An 18,307-nucleotide genomic window follows, 5' to 3' on the forward strand; every position below is an offset into this window, starting at 1 on the left:
GGGAGAGCTGCCAAGACATGTTAGAAGAAGTGGTCATTATAACTGTGTTAATGACTTAATCTATAAGGGTTCCCACGGGGGACCAGTACGGAAGAAAAAATAAATGTATGAAATGTATGCATTCACTACTGTAAGTCGCTCTGGATAAGAGCGCCTGCTAAATGACTAAAATGTAAATGTAAAAAATGGGTTTCTGTAAATATACAGTACCTGTCAAAAGTTTGGACACACCTACTCCTTACAGGGTTTTTCTTCATTTTTACTATTTTCTACATTGTAGAATAATAGTGAAGACATCAACACTATGAAATAACAGATATGGAATCATGTAGTAACCAAAAGAGTGTTAAACAAATCAAAATATATTTTATATTTGAGGTTCTTCAAAGTAGCCACCCTTTGCCTTGATGACAGCTTTGCACACGCTTGGCATTCTCTCAACCAGCTTCATGAGGTAGTCACCTGGAATGCTTTACTATTAACAGGTATGCCTTGTTAAAAGTGAATGTGTGTAATTTCTTTCCTTCTTACTGTAATATGTTTGAGCCAATCAGTTGTTGTGACAAGGTAGGGGTGGTATACAGAAGATAGACCTATTTGGTAAAATACCAAGTCCATATTATGGCTCGAACAGCTCAAAAAAAGCAAAAAATAAACACTATACTAGATTACACTACACTACACTAAACTTAAACAAAGGGGTACAGTATACAGACATCTATCTGAATTGTCTGGATAGTTTTTATATTTCTAACCTTCATGTCATCTTAAATCGTTTGATCTCTTTCAAGAATCAAAAACAGTTTGAAGAGTGGGGCACTGGCATGAGGCAATATACACAGAACTGGATACAGTTCATCTTATCTCTTTCAAGAAATTGTATCAATAACAGCTTGATAAAAGGGCATTGAAAAATCTGTAACAGCGCCAGGTGCAATTTTCAAGCTGTGTATAAAAATATGCCATGAAAATACACTCTTAGAAAAAAAGGTGCTAAGTAGAACCATTATAGGGTTCTTCGGTTTGTCCCTATAGGGGAAACCTTTTTGGTTCTACCTAGAACCCTCTATGTAGGATTCTTCATAGAACCCCTTGTATATGGTTTGACCTAGAACCCTCTATTTAGGGTTCTGCCAATAACCCTCTATGGCGGGTTCTACCAAGAACCATTTTATAATCTAAAGGTTCTTCCTAGAACCCCTCTGTGTAGGGTTCTTCATAGAACCCCCTGTATATGGTTTGACCTAGAACCCTCTATTAAGGGATCTACCAATAACCATTTTATCATCTAAACATTCTTCCTAGGACACACTATGAAAGGTTCCACCAGCCTTACTAACCTTTAAAATGTAATTATTTATGACAAAATATTACATGTACACAATGTATACACCCCATCAAATTAAGTATTTGGCTATTTCAGCCATGCAATCTCCATAGACAAACATTGGCAGTAGAATGGACTTATTGAAGAGTTCAGTGACTTTCAACGTGGCACCGTCATAGGATTCCACTTTTACAAGTGGAAGTTGGTCAGATTTCTTCCCTGCTAGAGCTGTCCCTTTGTGTAGCATTAAATGTACATGCAAAAACACCCTGCAATAGACAATGCTTGGAAATATGATACAGTATATGGTTCTACTGATCTTAGGATATATAGAACCCTGTCCCTCTGCAAAGAACCCTTTCTTCCAAAAATAGTTCTTAGGATGTTATAGAACCCTATCCCACTGCAAAGAACCCTTTCTTCCAAAAACAGTTATTAGGATGTTATAGAACCCTATCCCACTGCAAAGAACCCTTTCTTCCAAAAACAGTTCTAAGGATGTTATAGAACCCTATCCCACTGCAAAGAACCCTTTCGGAACAATTTTTTCTAAGAGTGTAGATGAAACCTATTGGGAAGGAAACAAAACCGATTTGACAATAATCTCTTGGCAGGAGTGTTAGAGAGGGTGGGAGGGGGGAGGGAGAGAGGGAGTGTGGGTGGGAGGTGGATGATATCTCTATAGAGGAGCTGAAGGGGAGAGAGAGAGAGAGAGAGAGAAAAAAATAAAGGAGAATGGTGCACTAATTTGTCATCAGACTGGGGCCATGACATCTAGGCTATTACAGCACTGGTGTTTTGTCATCACAACAGAATAGTACAGCAGCAGCTAGAACTGGGACCTGCAGACATATTCTGAAACATGGCACATGAGATGGAGAGTGTGAATGTGTGACTGGTTGGTTGTGTGACTGTGTGTCTGTGTGCGTGTGCGCACTATGCCCAGGCACATGTCATCAATCAGAGTTGCTAAGGCAACTTGCTTCTGCTTGTTCACTGCTCATATGTCATACGTCATCATCCTGCAACCATTGCCTACAGATCAAGGCTCATATGTCATCTTCCTGCGACCATTGCCTACAGAACAGGGCTCATATGTCATCTTCCTGCGACCATTGCCTACAGAACAGGGCTCATATGTCATCTTCCTGCGACCATTGCCTACAGAACAGGGCTCATATGTCATCATCCTGCGACCATTGCCTACAGATCAAGGCTCATATGTCATCTTCCTGTGACCATTGCCTACAGATCAAGACTCTTATGTCATCTTCCTGCGACCATTGCCTACAGATCAAGGCTCACATGTCATCATCCTGGGACCACTGCCTACAGCATAGGGCTCATATTTCATGAACCTCAGACCACTGCTAACATACAGAGCAGAGCCAGGCTGAACTGACCTGAGTGGAGGTTTATGTTTACACGTTATCCAACAGACAAATCAGGATGCTGCAGAGAGGTTGTCACTCTGCTCAAAGGTCACAACAGGGTACTATTGCCTACAGTAGGGCTATAACAAGACCTACCCACATGAAAAAGTACTATAGTGTATGCTATGCTAGGAATACTATAGTATTCACTGTAGTGTTTTTGTGGATTTTACTGTAGCATTCACTGTAGTGTTTTTGCAGAATGTAGTATTTACTGTAGTGTACTGTATTATATACAGTTTACTATAGTATAAATGGGTCTTTCTATAGACTAGGGTAACAGTGAGTATTTCCTACGCTGGACAACTTGTTACAGCTGTTGATAAGTCATTGATAATAATCTGCAAATGTTTTTCATGTCATTGCATTAAGATATAAGGGGAAATCATAGCTATATTCAATAAAATTCTTTATCATGGTTGGTGTCTTGACGGATTTGTCCAAAATCGTGTGACATAAAACATACAATTTCTGTCCTTGCATTTATGGCAGTCTAAGTTGTCGTTATATCATATATTAAACATTAATCAGTTAAATTAGACATTGAACTTGTAAGAAACCCTGTAAGAATCCTGGATCTAGCTGTATGTTTTTTTTGTATAGAGATCTCAGAAAGAAATGCAGTGTAACATTTCTTGTATTCCTTATGTTACGGGGTGAAAACAATTTACATGGGCACACACAAATCCAAAATGACGTACAGTATGCGAATGCAAAATCGAACGCTTCTAACGGAAAGAGTCCCCTTACCTTGATACTTAATACCTAAATCGAAACTGTCATTAACGTGGTTCTTCAATAAGTATGCATAATACTTGTTGGATGCGCATTTGGTGTCCACCTGATTAGTTACGCCATGATATTTTCATACATCATCATCCAGGAAGGAATTTTCTGAATGACAGTCAAGTGACGGACGGCATTTGTGATAGCACATGCAATACAACAACAGCCCAAGTGCTAGGAAAAAGGTGTTTGCGAGAAATGTCCAGAATATTTTGGTGTCTTATTCATTACGCCGGTGAAGCGAGTTGTGCCTGGATCCATGTTGGATCTAATATCCTTAGTTAATTGAATCGTTAGATTTAAAAGAGAAAGCATCAAGGTAATGAATTCATGTTTCATATGTTTTTGTGTACACAGTCAACTGTGCCAATTGTATAGGATAGAAGCAACACCTAATGCTACTCCTATTAATTATTCTGGATATAATGACAAAAAATGACATAGCCTAGTGGGCTTATTCACACTATGATCTGGTAATGATATAACATGACTAATACATTTTGTTTTCCATGTTACACCTGTCATGTTAATGAATAAAAGGGGCTTGAAGTAGCCTAGTTGAATTTGAAGCTCAGAAATGCAAGTACTGGAATAGGCCTACCTTGAAAATCAGACATTTCCTCAAATTGGTGCTTGAAAGGTCCTTGTAACCAATGTATAAGTTCTCCTGCTCCCTTATACTTATCTGTGATTTAGTTCTTGTGTTTCCCGCTGATTCAATTGAAGGGTGTTGTGCTACTCTGTTCCACGTGTGGTTATTATTAGGATGATAACATCTAATGCTGGCTTCAACTTGGCTTTCCATACAAATCCTTCCATTAAAAAAGGAACCTGGTGCTTGGTAACTTTCTCATTATAAAAACAGTGATGGTGAGATTCAAATAGTGAGATTATTCATGGTTTTATTATGTGTGCCTGCGTCAGCCACATAGGCTACAGAAAACTCTCCATGCATCCAATTTATTTGTCAGACAATATTCTCACATATTTTGGAATGTAATAATAATTATTAAATTGGCACTGCCAAAGAAATCATTATTGTTGTAGTGGTAATGGACTACTTTTTGCATGCTTTTGGGGGGGAGGGGTTCTATATTATGCCCTACATCTACAATTATATAAATTATACAATTGTATAACATTGATGTCCTTGAAAATTCCAAATAAGTGCTTGAAAAAGTCCCTGAAAGTCCTTGAATTTGACTTGTCAATATCTGTATGAACTTTGCTTAAAGGATGTATAATCCTAGTCCTATGTTGCTGTATAGGTGGAGTTATGAGACAATTTGCATATATTCACTTTTATTCCTCTAAGTACACAGGTAAAACTGCATGAAAATCCTTTTTATTTTTGTTTCAAACCATTTTGAAATGTTGATCCCAATGTCACACATTGGTGCCATTATTTATAGAAAGACCCAAATACTGTAGTAAAAAAAGAGTAGTATATACTATAGTAATTACTGTAGTATGCTGTAGTATTTATTGCAGTTTTTTTGTGGACTGTAGTATTTACTGTAGTGTTTTTTCGCACTGTAGTATGGTATACTGCAGCATTTACTGTAGTGTTTTTGGGGACGTTACTGTAATATTTACAAGCATATATTTTGTATTTTTTACTTTGACATAGAAGTGGGGGGCTTTCTCCTTGAAGAAACCTACTGAAGAAATATAAAAACAGCTCATTTTTCATACCATGTAGGTAGGTAGGTAGGTAGGTAGGTAGGTAGGACTGGGCTCTGAACAGAGAGTTAAGAGGTTCTGCTCTCTCTATAACCTGTAGGGAACACAATATATGGTCTATCCATGGCATGTAGGTTTCTCACTTGTGGGAGGCACAAATTGAGATATAGGGGAGGGGAATGGGCATGGTATATGCAAATTAAATACTGTAGTATTTACTATAGCTTAAAAATGTAGTGTTTTTGCGGAATGTAGTGTTTTTGCTGACATTTCTGTAGTATTTACTACAGTGTTTTTTGTGTGGATAACACTTTAGTATTTACTATGATATTCTACAGTATACTACAAAATTATATAGTAAGTACTACACATTATGGGGAGGCAAGTAGCCTAGTGGTTAGAGTGTGGGACTAGTAACCAAAAGGTTGCAAGATCGAATCCCCGAGCTGACAAGGTAAAAATCTGTCGTTCTGCCCCTGAACAAGGCAGTTAACTCACTGTTCCTAGGCCGTCATTGAAAATAAGAATTTGTTCTTAACTGATTTGCCGAGTTAAATAAATTATTATTGAGGGATACTACATTATTCTACAAACTGTAGTATTTTTTTGTGTGGGTAGTAACACCATAGAAATATAATCAAATGATGAGCGTCTCCAGAATTAGAAATAGAGTTGTACTTCCATTGTCACTGTGCTCACAACTGATACCACCTGGCACACATGGGACTATACTACACACTATACTATTATAAGGCCTGTTAGTTATGTTCAACTCCAGACTTTGTATGTGCCAGTTTAACTAAAACTAAACTGGCACATACACTGTACATAGATATACAGTATAAGGCCTGGTAACAAGCATAGGAGGACTGCAGAATTAGGATGTGAGTTGATGTAACCCCACATCGATAAACTTCTTTAATTTCTGCCAGACATATGTTATAAATACACACACAGTGCTTTCTGCCAGCGCCCCATTAGATGGCTTTAGGAAGAAAGGACTGGGATAAATGGGGACCCTCTCTGACTCTCTTCCACTGGGACACTTCATAGCAACTACAGGCCTTATTCATCATTGCCAACTGCCAACCCACTCCAGCCTTCATCGCAGCGCCAGAAAACCACAGAAGACTCGGGTAGGATTTCTGTGGATATTTTGGCATGGAGGTGTATGAGAGAGTGTTGAATTTGGTCAACCAAAAAAGTAATTGCCAATTTGCTACGTGAAGATTATTTGATCTAATAGAAGTTTCATGATGATTAGGTTGTGACGTATGCACTGACGTAAATGGACGCAAGTGGCACTTCGGCAACTTTTCATAGAGATTGTTAGACGACTCCAAATGTATATAACTATTTTAGCATAGAGGGCAGCTACCGCTCAGCCCAGTCAAAGCTCTTCTCTGTCCTGGCACTCCAATTGTGGAACAAGTCAGGACAGAGGTGTCCCTGCCCATATTCCGAAAAAGTTTGAATCTCTACCTTTTTGAAGAGTATCTTAAACAACTCTCACGGCGCTCCCGACGCGCCCCATTCCATTGTTAGAGCTGTCACTTAACTATCTTGTCAATATAATAGACAATCTTGAGGGATGGCACCACAACATTCCTGATAAATGCCTTGATCTAACCCCAGAAAACCCCAAAAGACTGGGGAGGATTTCTGTGCCCCCATGTGGCGTGGTGGTCTGACAGGACTAGGTGTGCAGTCCAAATCGCACCCATTTACCTATTCCCATATCTCATCAAAAGTAATGCACTATATAGTGAATTGTGTGCCATTTGGGAAACAGCCTATCAGACTGCACGGAGGGCACCACCGACACAGGCCTAGATGGCTCTCTTTGTCTTCTCAGTAGCTCGATTGCTGCGTCCCAAATGGCACCCTATTCCCTATATCGTGCCTTATTTTTGATCAGAACCCTATGGGAATAGGGTACCATTTGGGATGCGCCTCCATGTATCACCTCAGAGGCACTCCTCTAACGAAGACATGCATGCCCCTTAACGAGATAGAACCCCTTAACGAGCTCTAGCTCCTAACGAGCTCCTAGCGCTAACGAGGTAGAGACGGAGCGTGGACATGTGGTCTACACCCTGACTGCTTATTAAGACTCTGTCGCCTCAAAACTTATCTGTTAGGTTCCGTGAGGATGAGATGCTCGGTTGGAGGTGAGGAGAGAAGTAGGTAAGAAATGTAGGGGGAGCAGAAGGGAAGAAATGTAGGACACCACACAAGGAACAGGAGGAGGGGAAAACTACTGAAAAGAGAGTGCGAGAGAGAGAGATGGGGTAAACGTCAGAGAGGAAAAAGAAACAAGGAGGAAAGATAAAGTGTGGAAAAAATGACTTATTTGGAAATTAAAAGATACATGAAGGGAACCTTTTATTGCACTTTTTGGAAGATTTACTTCTCGAGAATGGACTGTATTCCTTGGTGTCTGCTGATGTCACAATGCATTTTTTGGGTCAGCATCCCCATTAAGCACCCACTGTAATATTTAGCAGAACATAACAGAACGGGAACATGGAAACACCTCCCTTTACCAGCGTGTTCCAGCATGTATGACTACTGAATACCTTCTATTTGCTCTATATAATATTATAATAATATATTATATCATATAATATTATTGCGAAGCATCTTTTGAAACTACAGAGAACAATTCGATCTTGAATAGTCTGATCCTGACATGACAGGAAAGGCTTTCTCAGCATCTCTCTCTTTTGATTGTAGTGCATAAGTACAGTATACCATATGTGTTCAGCGAAAGATTTTGTATCCAATTTAAAACCCTTGCTTTAGGTTCTGCAAACAGAATTGTCTTGGCAGGAGACCCCCCTCTGAGGTATGACAGTGAGGTGTACGGAGTGTTGGGACGGATTGGGAACTGACTTAGAACTCTGACTTAGAACTCTGACTTAGAACTTAAGGGTTCTGCAAACAGAACTCTCCTAGCCTCCTAAACTCCTAGCAGGATATCTCCTCCCCACCAGCTGAGGTATGTCAGTAAAGGCTATGGAGTGTTGAGTGCTGGGCTTCGTCCCAAATGGCACTCTATTCCATTTATAGTGTACTCTGGTCATTAACTATTTAGGAAATAGGGTGCCATTTTGGGACGCATCCCTGGAACTGGTCATGGAAATTCACCTGGCAGAGCTGCATGAAGCCTGGGGTGAATCCCACACAGAGGAGAAGGGGCTCTGGTGGGGTACAGTGGGGTGTGTGTTTGTGTGTGTGTGTGGGGGGGGGGGGTCAGGATTAGGAGAACGAGTGTTTGTTTAAAGGGATACTCCAGGATTTTGGCAATAAGGCCCGTTATCTTCTTCCCTAGAGTCAGATGAACTTCTGGATACCTTTTGTACAGTATGTCTTTGTGTCCAGTGTTGGAGGTAGTTTTGTGAGCCAATGCTAATTAGAGTTAGCGCAGTGACTGAAAGTATATGAGTATCTACTAGCATGCAACAGTCCCTTAGAGATGATTAAAATAAAGAAAAGTGTGTCTGGAAGAGCAAGGACCTGTACCCAGTGATGTACTGTACACTCCACACTCCCTTCCCTGAGAATAGTGCACAGTGTTTGATGTGATGCCCACTCCCTAACCTGAGAGTATTGCACAGCGTTTGATGTGATGCCCACTCCTCTACCCTGAGAATAAGCACAGCGTGTTGGTGTTTACCTCTTTCAGGCAACCCATAAAGTTGTTGCTAACAGGTGATCCAGGCAGGTCAGCCGTGCTAGGACTCCCGCCAACATAGAAAAAGTCGTCGGAGCCTAGCATGGTGTAGTCTTCTTGAGTATACCCTGTGGTGGTCAGTATCCCATCCACGGATATAGTTACCTAGACAACAAAGCACAGGGAAAGGACACGCTATTCTCAGATAGCCTATCAGAGCTCTCAGTCCAGCGGCTTTCTGCCTCTGATATATAGTCTCTGAGTCTGTGATAGTATTGTTTTTCCTCTATAGATTTTTGGTAAAGATTATAGAAACCCATTTTCATGTCTGTTTTTTAATTTTTTTTCTTGTTTTTTTGGTTATTTTGTCCAGTTTAGGATTAGTAGTTTGAGATGTAGACTGCTAGCCCCCCAAGGAATTGATAAAGCTAGTTAGCTAGGAAGTTAGTTAGTTGCCCCAGACTAAGTGTGTTAGTAAGTTAGCCCCTACTGCAACTCAAAAGGAATTTCAGCAGACACAAAAATGGTGTTAGTAGAATGTTATCTAGGTTAGTTTCGCTAGGGTTACATATTAGTAAAAGTTAATAAGCAGTTTGTTTTCTAATAAAAAGAAAAGAACAGCGTGCGAGTGGGTTAGATATAGAAAGCAGCAAGCAAGTAGAAGCCACAACCACAGGATTTAGCGTAATACACAGAAATTAGTTTTTTCAGAAAGACAAAAGTAAGATGTTTTTGTCTTTTCTTTTTGCATGTGAGCACACAAAAAGAAATGTTCCCCAAGATGGTGTTAGTTAATAGGTTAAGGAAAAATTGTTTTGGTCTGACACTTTGCGCTTGTGTCGGATGTATGCAGAAGCGCATGATTGGTGGATCGTGCAAAAAAAATTCAAAGCACCAATGACAACGACAGCTGGACTGGACGAGTGGTTGGGAAGTGTGAGCATGTGCAGCATACAGCGCAGCATTCAGAATGCATGCCATGCAGAGTGAATGGGAAATAGAACACTGGCTGAGCCAATGAGCATCAGGCCAGCCAGGCAGGAGTCAGACATGGGTCCTCCTTTGTTAACCACTGCTTGATGCAAAAGGCTCGAAACGATGCTCCTAAAAACGTGATTGGACAGGAGACAGGAAGTAAAAATAACAGGAAGTGGTGAAAACCAACCAACGGATGAAAATATAGTCAAAATAAAAAGGTCAAAACGTAAGCAGAAAGAGTACCAACCGCAGTTCCCCCTTTTTTGTTAATGACGTCTACAGTAAGAAAAGATAGAAAAGAAACACACGGCAAACCCAAACTAAGAAACAATTAGAATGATATCTACCGAACAATGTAGTTTGTTTACCATAGCGTGTCCAATGCCTGAGTGCTTTGTGGAAAAGGGGGGAGAAAGGAAATTAAAAACTGTGAACAGAATAACGATAGTTACTCAAAAAAGAGATGATGGTTAACTACCAAAAGTTAGTACATTGCTGAGTTTGTTGTTGTTGTTGTTGTTAATAAACATTAAAAAAAGAGATTGGTTAGTAGTATGACACATTCCATGAATGACATGTTAGTTGTTGTTTTTCAAAGCATGTTAGTAACATAGAGTAAAAAAGGGCAAAATAAGTAATTTTTACAAGATAAAAAGCAGACTAAGAAAGACTAGCGAAAATGCCTCCACAAGTGGAAGTGAGCTAGCCAGCGTTGGATCGATTGGTGACTCCCTAGACCGGACTCGTAGACCGGACTGCCTGGGTAGGCATCAACAACCCCAACCCCCACCCCTCTGACACGGTATGATTGACAGACATCAAATGGTTCATAAGAGAGAATGCCTAAAGCGCATCAGTCGACCCTCTTTAACGAAAGTCTTTCAGATCTTTGGGTTAATTTGATACATTCTTTCATTATTAGGACCAGTTTAGGACCATCTACATGATTTTCAAGACCCGTTACGGACCAAGATTCCGACCGATCCCATCCGTTGGGACGTCGGTGGTCAGGAACTCATCTTACATTACTTTACCTCCATTTTGGTCTTATTGATGGACTTTAGGATCACTTTACTGTAATGAAACAAAGCAAAGACCCTGACACAGAATGAGAAGGAGAATGGATTCTCCCGTTGAGCATGCACTTTCATTATGCATTCTTAATGTTTTCACAATTAACTAAAATTTTAACATTACTGAAATCATCTCAATATTTATATATATATATATATTTTTTTTTTACTTTTTGTCAGTGTGGCGTTTCAAAACAAACAATTCTCTACTATCCGAGCAGGAACACATCTAGAGCGAGCTAGTGTGTTGGTAGAATGCCGTACGAGAGATCCTCAATAAAACCAGTATATTCTGTACTTCCAACTATATGTCATAAAGCAAACTGTGTCGCTTGTAAACTGTGTTGCTTTCATTTTTCTTAATTTTGCATTTTTTCTATTTTTGGGGGGTGTAACAGTTGAGCATGTGTTGAGCAGCCAAAGACCCAGAGGTCACCAACAACAAGGTTGATCCTCTAAAAGTAAATACATTATGTTCATTGTGGTCACAACTACAGTATAGAGGAATGGATGACTCAGAGATCAGCAACTCTGAACAAAGTGACACTCGGTATGCTATGTCGTTTTTCACATGGTCTTTCCGCTATTGATGCCTCTGATGAAAAACTATCACTGGTCTAGATATGTCCCTGCTCAAATGCAGCACCGCGTTCTTCATGTCTTACTGCAGATCAAATCATTATTACGATCAATCCAAATACTTATTCCAAATGGGTCAAAGTTATTTGATTGTAATAATCAAATTCAATCAAATTGGGCTCATCTAAATTTGTTTACTACTAATTCTCCATCGCAGTCACCCATTTTACTGTTACCTGACGTAGATTCCTTGTAACTTTGACATCATGCCAATCATTGTCATTGAATTTCCCATTGACAGGCTCCACCAGAGCTTCAAAGGCCCCAGACCCCAAATTAATGACCAGCGATACAGCTCCGTTTTTCAGGGCCAGGTTGACATAGTCTGCAGACTTCCCCGTGTGAAGCATCAGACCGTTCCTCTGTAACGTCTTGAAGGACAGGGTGATCTCGTCGCTGCTGCTCTGGATCGGGTTCAAGGACAGGTCGTAGCAGAAGAACTCGGATCCCTTGAAGGTCGCCACAAAGTCTTCTTTTCCTATTCGAGGACACAAAGATAAAGAGGGATTGAGTTTTACATAGAGGAAGGGAGGGAAGAAGAGCAACTCCTACATTCTGTCCACCTAGCTGTTCAGAAGGTATAGGAAGATTTCAAAAAGGTTAGGTTATAACAGTTCACATTCAGTTTGTACTTGACTGGGGGTGATAAGATGGGATGATATGGACATCTACAAAGACTGCTCTCCTAAGGACTGGCTGTACTGTACAGTACTTACCTGTGTACTTTTATTTGGTCCTCCAATGGGCTGCAGTACTGAAAACCATTAAAAACCTTGTGACCTGGTACCCATGGTGCCCCAAAAAGCAACAGGAAGCCTTGTCTCAAATCCTTACCTGTATCTCAAGTAGTGAGGACAAGGTAGTGTGGACAAGAAAGTGTACCAAGTTCACTGTGCATTTGCATTTGTTATGCATTTGCTGGAATTGTTTTATATTCCTCAAACTCAAACATGATTAAACCAATCTGAAGGCAAGGATTCTGTTACCAGAACCAATGGTTTGGTTTATGCTTCACACGTTGAAGAGGAAACCCTTCTAATGATACATCATAGTACAATACAATATTCTCTAATGATACATCATAGAACAATACAATATGCTTCAATGATACATCATAGTACAATACAAATATGCTCCAATGATACATCATAGTACAATATGCTTCAATGATACATCATAGTACAATACAAATATGTACCATTGCAGCTCAAATGTAAAACCTGAAAAACCATAATTCCATTCGTAAAAAAAAGCCTTAATTGTTTACATTACATTATCTGGCTCTACTGTGTTTGTGAATGGAAATGAAGTAATTGTATAATGGAGTATGTTTTCAGGGTATTACATTGTATTTATCCAGTCTTCTCTCTATTCATTAGCCTGAGTACAATTACACTTACTACAGAATGGGATGGGAGAGGGAGGGAGAAAGAAAGAGAGACAGAGACAGAGAGAAAAGAGAGAGGGGGGGGTAGAAGAGACAAAGAGATATATTTCTGTTCTTTGTCGGATTCACCAAAGCTCCATAAAATCAGTCCAATTAATTTAGCTGCTACTCATTTTCAAGCCAATAAACCCATTTGAAAGCTGGCGGTTCACGGTTATGTTTTAGCCATAAAACATTACCTTCTCAGAGACAAGAGATGAGCTAAAAGAAGCCCCCATCCTCAGTGGACCCCAGGAAGAACCTTAGTTGTTGTCAAGGTGTCAGCTAATGGGGATCCAAATAAAGTATAGTGCTCAACTCTTTGAAGGGGCAGTATTGGGGATAGCAAGCGTCAGTAAGGGGAGGGACAATGGTAGGTCAACCAATAAACAAGCTATTTAAGAAGTGATCTGGGACCAGATAACAAGCTATTAAAATAACCATCCGACAATAAACCAACCACAACACAAATGAACCACAGTATTTATATACATATTACACACATAAACTATATATACATAAGTATGTGGACACCCCTTCAAATTATTGGATTCGATTATTTCAGCCACACCCGTTGTTGACAGATGTATAGAATCGAGCACACCGCCATGTAATCTCCATAGACAAACATTGGCAGGAGAATGGCCTTACAGAAGAGCTCAGTGACTTTCAATGTGGCACCGTCATAGGATGCCACCATCCCAACAAGTCAGTTTCTCAAATTTCTTCCCTGCTAGAGCTTCCCCGGTCAACTGTAAGTGATGTTATTGTGAAGTGGGAATGTCTAGGAACAACAAAGGCTCAGCCACAAAGTGGTAGGCCACACTAGCTCACAGAACAGGACTGCCAAGTGCTGAAGCACATATCGCATAAAAATCTTCTGTCCTCAGTTGCAACACTCACTACCCAGTTCCAAACTGCCTCTGGAAGCAACGTCAGCACAAGAACTGTTCGTCGGGAGCTTCATGAAATGGGTTTCCATGGCTGAGCAGCCGCACACAAGCCTAACATCACCATGCGCAATGCCAAGTGTCGGCTGGAGTGGTGTAAAGCTCGGTCTCCGGAGCAGTGGAAACGTGTTCTTTGGAGTGATTACGCTTCACCATCTGGCAGTCCAAAGGACAAATCTGGGTTTTGCAGATGCCAGGAGAACTCTACCTGCCCGAATGCATAGCAACTACTGTAAAGTTTGGTGGAGGAGGAATAATGGTCTGGAGCTGGTTTTCATGGTTCGGGCTAGGCCGCTTAGATCCAATGGAGAGAAATCTTAACGCCACAGCATACAATGACAATCTAGATAATTCTGTGCTTCCAAGTTTGTAGCAACAGTTTGGGGAAGGCAATTTTCTGTTTCAGGATGAAAATGCCCCCATGCACAAGGTGAGGCCCATACAGAAGTGTTTTGTCGAGATCCGTGTGGAAGAACATGACTGGCCTGCACAGAGCCCTGACTTCAACCCCACTGAACACCTTTGAGATGAATTGGAACGCCGACTGCGAGCCAGGTCTAATCGCCCTAATGTCTAATCAGTGCCGACATCACTAATGCTCTTGTGGCTGAATGGAAACAAGTCCCCGCAGCAATGTTCCAACATCTAGTTGAAAGTCTTCCCAGAAGACTGGATGCTGTTATAGTAACAAGGGGGGGACCAACACAATATTGATGTCCATGATTTTGGAATGAGATGTTTGACGAGTAGGTGTCCACATATTTTTGGTCATGTAGTGTATATTACACAGGTGCCCAAGCACAAATACATAGGCTACAGAAAGACAGACACACTCATCCGCACACCCGCTTACCTGCCCGCACACACGAAGTGTCTCTCCGGAGCAATTTGTCAGGTCATCAATCCCTCTTTAAAGGTACTATACTACTATCTTATACGGCACCTCTGAGAACACTGCAAGTGGCCGTAATTCAGCCTGACTGGAACACCTCTCCTCTGCTCTCTCTTTAAGCCTCTCTCTACCCCTGAGCCTCCATCCTCCATCAGTATGAGTGAGTGACAGTTGTCCTCCCCACACCCACCCATCTGCACAGACACACACAGACACACACACACACACACACACACACACACACACACACACACACACACACACACACACACACACACACACACACACACACACACACACACACACACACACACACACACCCTTCTCCCCCCTGTCAGTCCTGGACAACTTATCAGCCCCATCACTCCATGACCATTCATCTCCCCCCTCTCTCGTTCTCTCCTCATGCATTCCTCCCTCTGCTGCCTTTGGCTCAGACCTAACGATCAATACTGCTAAGCAGTGTGCTGTGATCTGAAGCACTGTGACTGTAACTGTGTGTGTGTGTGTGTGTGTGTGTGTGTGTGTGTGTGTGTGTGTGTGTGTGTGTGTGTGTGTGTGTGTGTGTGTGTGTGTGTGTGTGTGTGTGCGTGTGTGCGTGTGTGTGTGTAATGTGAGGCCTACCTGTTCAGAGTGAGGTACAGTACAGTAAGGAGACCAGTTGAGGTCAAGCATTTGAACGCACACGAGTGTATGTGTTAAACAACATTCCTTACCCTGTGTGACATTACATTGTTGCTGCAGATCGGTTTGTGGAAATACAGCTTCTTTCTTACATTCCTACTTCATTCTTCACAATAGAGTGACATTGGAGTTAAGATGGTTGACCCGGAGAAGATCTTTCAACAGTTGAGTTAAAGGGAGTAATTTCTCTGAAACACACCCATTGTCATTTAGGCACCTCTACATCTACTGTCACACAGCAAACTGCTCTGAAACTGGTTTTTATTGGCATCTACAGTACCTGTACAATACCCTGTACATTTCTATTGACTGCTGACTTCCTCCACCCCTCCAACCATCCTTTACCTACCCACCCCGCCATCCATCCTTTACCTACCCACCCCTCCATCCATACTTTACCTATCCACCCCTCCATCCATACTTTACCTACCCACCCCTCCATCCATAATTACCTACCCACCCCTCCATCCATACTTTACCTACCCACCCCTCCATCCATACTTTACCTACCCATCCCTCCATCCATACTTTACCTACCCACCCCTCCATCCATACTTTACCTACCCACCCATCCATCCATACTTTACCTACCTACCCACCCCTCCATCCATACTTTACCTACCCATCCCTCCATCCATACTCAACCTACACATTCCTCCATCCCTCCTTCCTCCACTGTCCATTCCTCCATCCCTTCACCTCTTCACCCATCCTCCTATCCACCTCTCCACCCTCCCTCCTCTCCACCCCTTCCACCCATCCTCCTATCCACCTCTCCACCCTCCCTCCTCTCCACCCCTCCACCTTCCCTTCCCTCCTCTCCTCCTCTCCACCCCTCCACCCTCCCTCCTCTCTACCCCACCTCCTCTCCACCTCTCCACCCTTCCTCCTCTCCACCCTTCCTCCTCTCCACCTCTCCCTGAGTCATGTAGCTGAATTGGTACAGGGAGTGTAAGAGTCAGCCTAGTCAGCTTACTCACCCCATCTTCCTTGAGAATCAAAGGTAAAAGTACAAGATATAAACAGACTGATAGCTACGGTCCAAAAGGAAAGGTTCAAAATAACAACACACAGGTAGAAGGCTTCAAAAAGGGTAAGTTATTGTTTTGAGTTAGTTGACTCAACATCTTATTCTACAGGATTATTTATTTCACTATATTCTCAGTTCAATGAGCTACTAGGCTTCTCTCTTGCTCTCTCTACCCCTTCCCCCTCCATCTCTCTCCCTCTCTCCCCCTCCCCCTCCTCCCTCTCTTTAGCTCTCTCCCTCTCCTTATCTCAATTTCACTCTGCCTCCTCTCCCTGTCCCCCTCCTCTCTCTGCCCCTCCCCCTCTCCCTCCATCGCCCCTTCTCTCTCCCATCATCCTAATGATATCAATACTTACTAATCTCATAACCCTGACACCTAGTGACCCACAAGCACACATTAATTCAATCACAACTGTCGCCTCTGACACCCAATGTGATGTCTACGTGTTCCGAGTGAAATAGAGTGAGGACAGCAGTCGAGGTCAAGCATTTGTAAAACACCCACATGCCACCGTCACCCTCTCCTTAGGTACTTTAGGTTCATTGCCATGAGAATCTCTGAGATGAGACTAGAGATTGTGTCCCAAATGGCACCCTATTCCCTATATACAGTAGTGTTCTACTTTTGACCAGGGCTCCCTAAATAGTTTGTCTGAAAGGTGACCCTATTCCTTATATAGTGCACTACTTTTGATCAGGACCGATGGTAATGTCACGTCCTGACCATAGAGAGCTCTTATTTTCTATTGTAGAGTAGGTCAGGGCGTGACTGGGGGGTTTATCTAGTTTATTTATTTCTATGTTGGGTTCTAGTTTCTTTTTTCTATGTTGGGGTTTTTGTATGATTCCCAATTAGAGGCAGCTGGTCATCATTGTCTCTAATTGGGGATCATATTTAAGTAGTTGTTTTTCCCACCTGTTTCTGTGGGATATTATTTTGAGTTAGTGCATGTTACACCTCTGTCATCACGGTTGTTGTTTTGTTCATAGTTTATTGTATGTCTTGCTAAGTTTCACATATTAATAAAGATGTGGAACGATACTCACGCTGCGCCTTGGTCCTTCTCTACAAACATACGTGACAGAATATCCCACCCACGGACCAAGCAGCGTGCCCAGGAGGAGCAGGGATCCTGGGCATGGGAGGAAAGCCAGGAGTGGAGGACATCCTGGACTTGGGATGAAATAATGGCAGGAGACAAAAGCCTGCCATGGAAGCAGGCGGAAGCAGCGAGGGAGGTAAATCTGCGACGCCGGGGTTCGCGACCACGAAGACAGCCCGAAAGACAGACCGCTATTTTTTTGGGGGGGTCACATGGGTTGGTTGGTGAAGCTGAGGGGTGAGTCTGAAAGTGAAGAGGAATATTGGGAGAGACTGAGCGAGGAGTACTGTGAGATAGTTGAGGGGGTGATGAGAGAGAGCTGTTGGTTTGGCGCAGTATGTACGGCATTTTCCCTGAGGAGCGTGTTAGCGGTCAGATGCCACCTGAGTCAGCTCCCCGTACTAATCCCGAGAAGTTTTTTAAAGTTCCGGTACAAATGAGGCCGGCTATACGTACCAGGTCTCCAGTGCACCTTCACAGCCCAGTACGTCCTGTGCCAACTCGCCGTACTCACCGTGGGGAGCGTGTGACTGGTCAGGCACCATGTTTTGAGGGGATACGCACGGTGTCTCCTGTGCGCATTCACAGCCCAGTGCGTCCTGTGCCAGCGTCCCGCACTTGCCGGGC

General features: G+C 42.2%; 1 protein-coding gene across 29 annotated transcripts in view; it reads right to left on the reverse strand.

The window, feature by feature from the left end:
• The window catches only part of LOC106589744 (neurexin-1a), a 517,818-nt gene that overhangs the window by 328,097 nt on the left and 171,414 nt on the right, over positions 1–18,307 (reverse strand). For 20 of the 29 annotated variants that reach the window (XM_045709964.1, XM_045709965.1, XM_014180038.2 and 17 more), the window contains 3 exons: positions 11,772–12,073; positions 10,252–10,275; positions 8,909–9,070 (listed from right to left, as the gene is read on the reverse strand). In XM_045709964.1, the coding sequence (XP_045565920.1) occupies positions 8,909–9,070; positions 10,252–10,275; positions 11,772–12,073 (488 nt within the window). The remainder of the gene's footprint in view (positions 1–8,908; positions 9,071–10,251; positions 10,276–11,771; positions 12,074–18,307) is intronic. The other 9 variants (XM_045709962.1, XM_045709961.1, XM_045709960.1 and 6 more) reach the window with 1 other exon arrangement.

Source organism: Salmo salar, chromosome ssa28 (assembly GCF_905237065.1).
Source record: "Salmo salar chromosome ssa28, Ssal_v3.1, whole genome shotgun sequence".
NCBI lineage: Eukaryota > Metazoa > Chordata > Actinopteri > Salmoniformes > Salmonidae > Salmo > Salmo salar.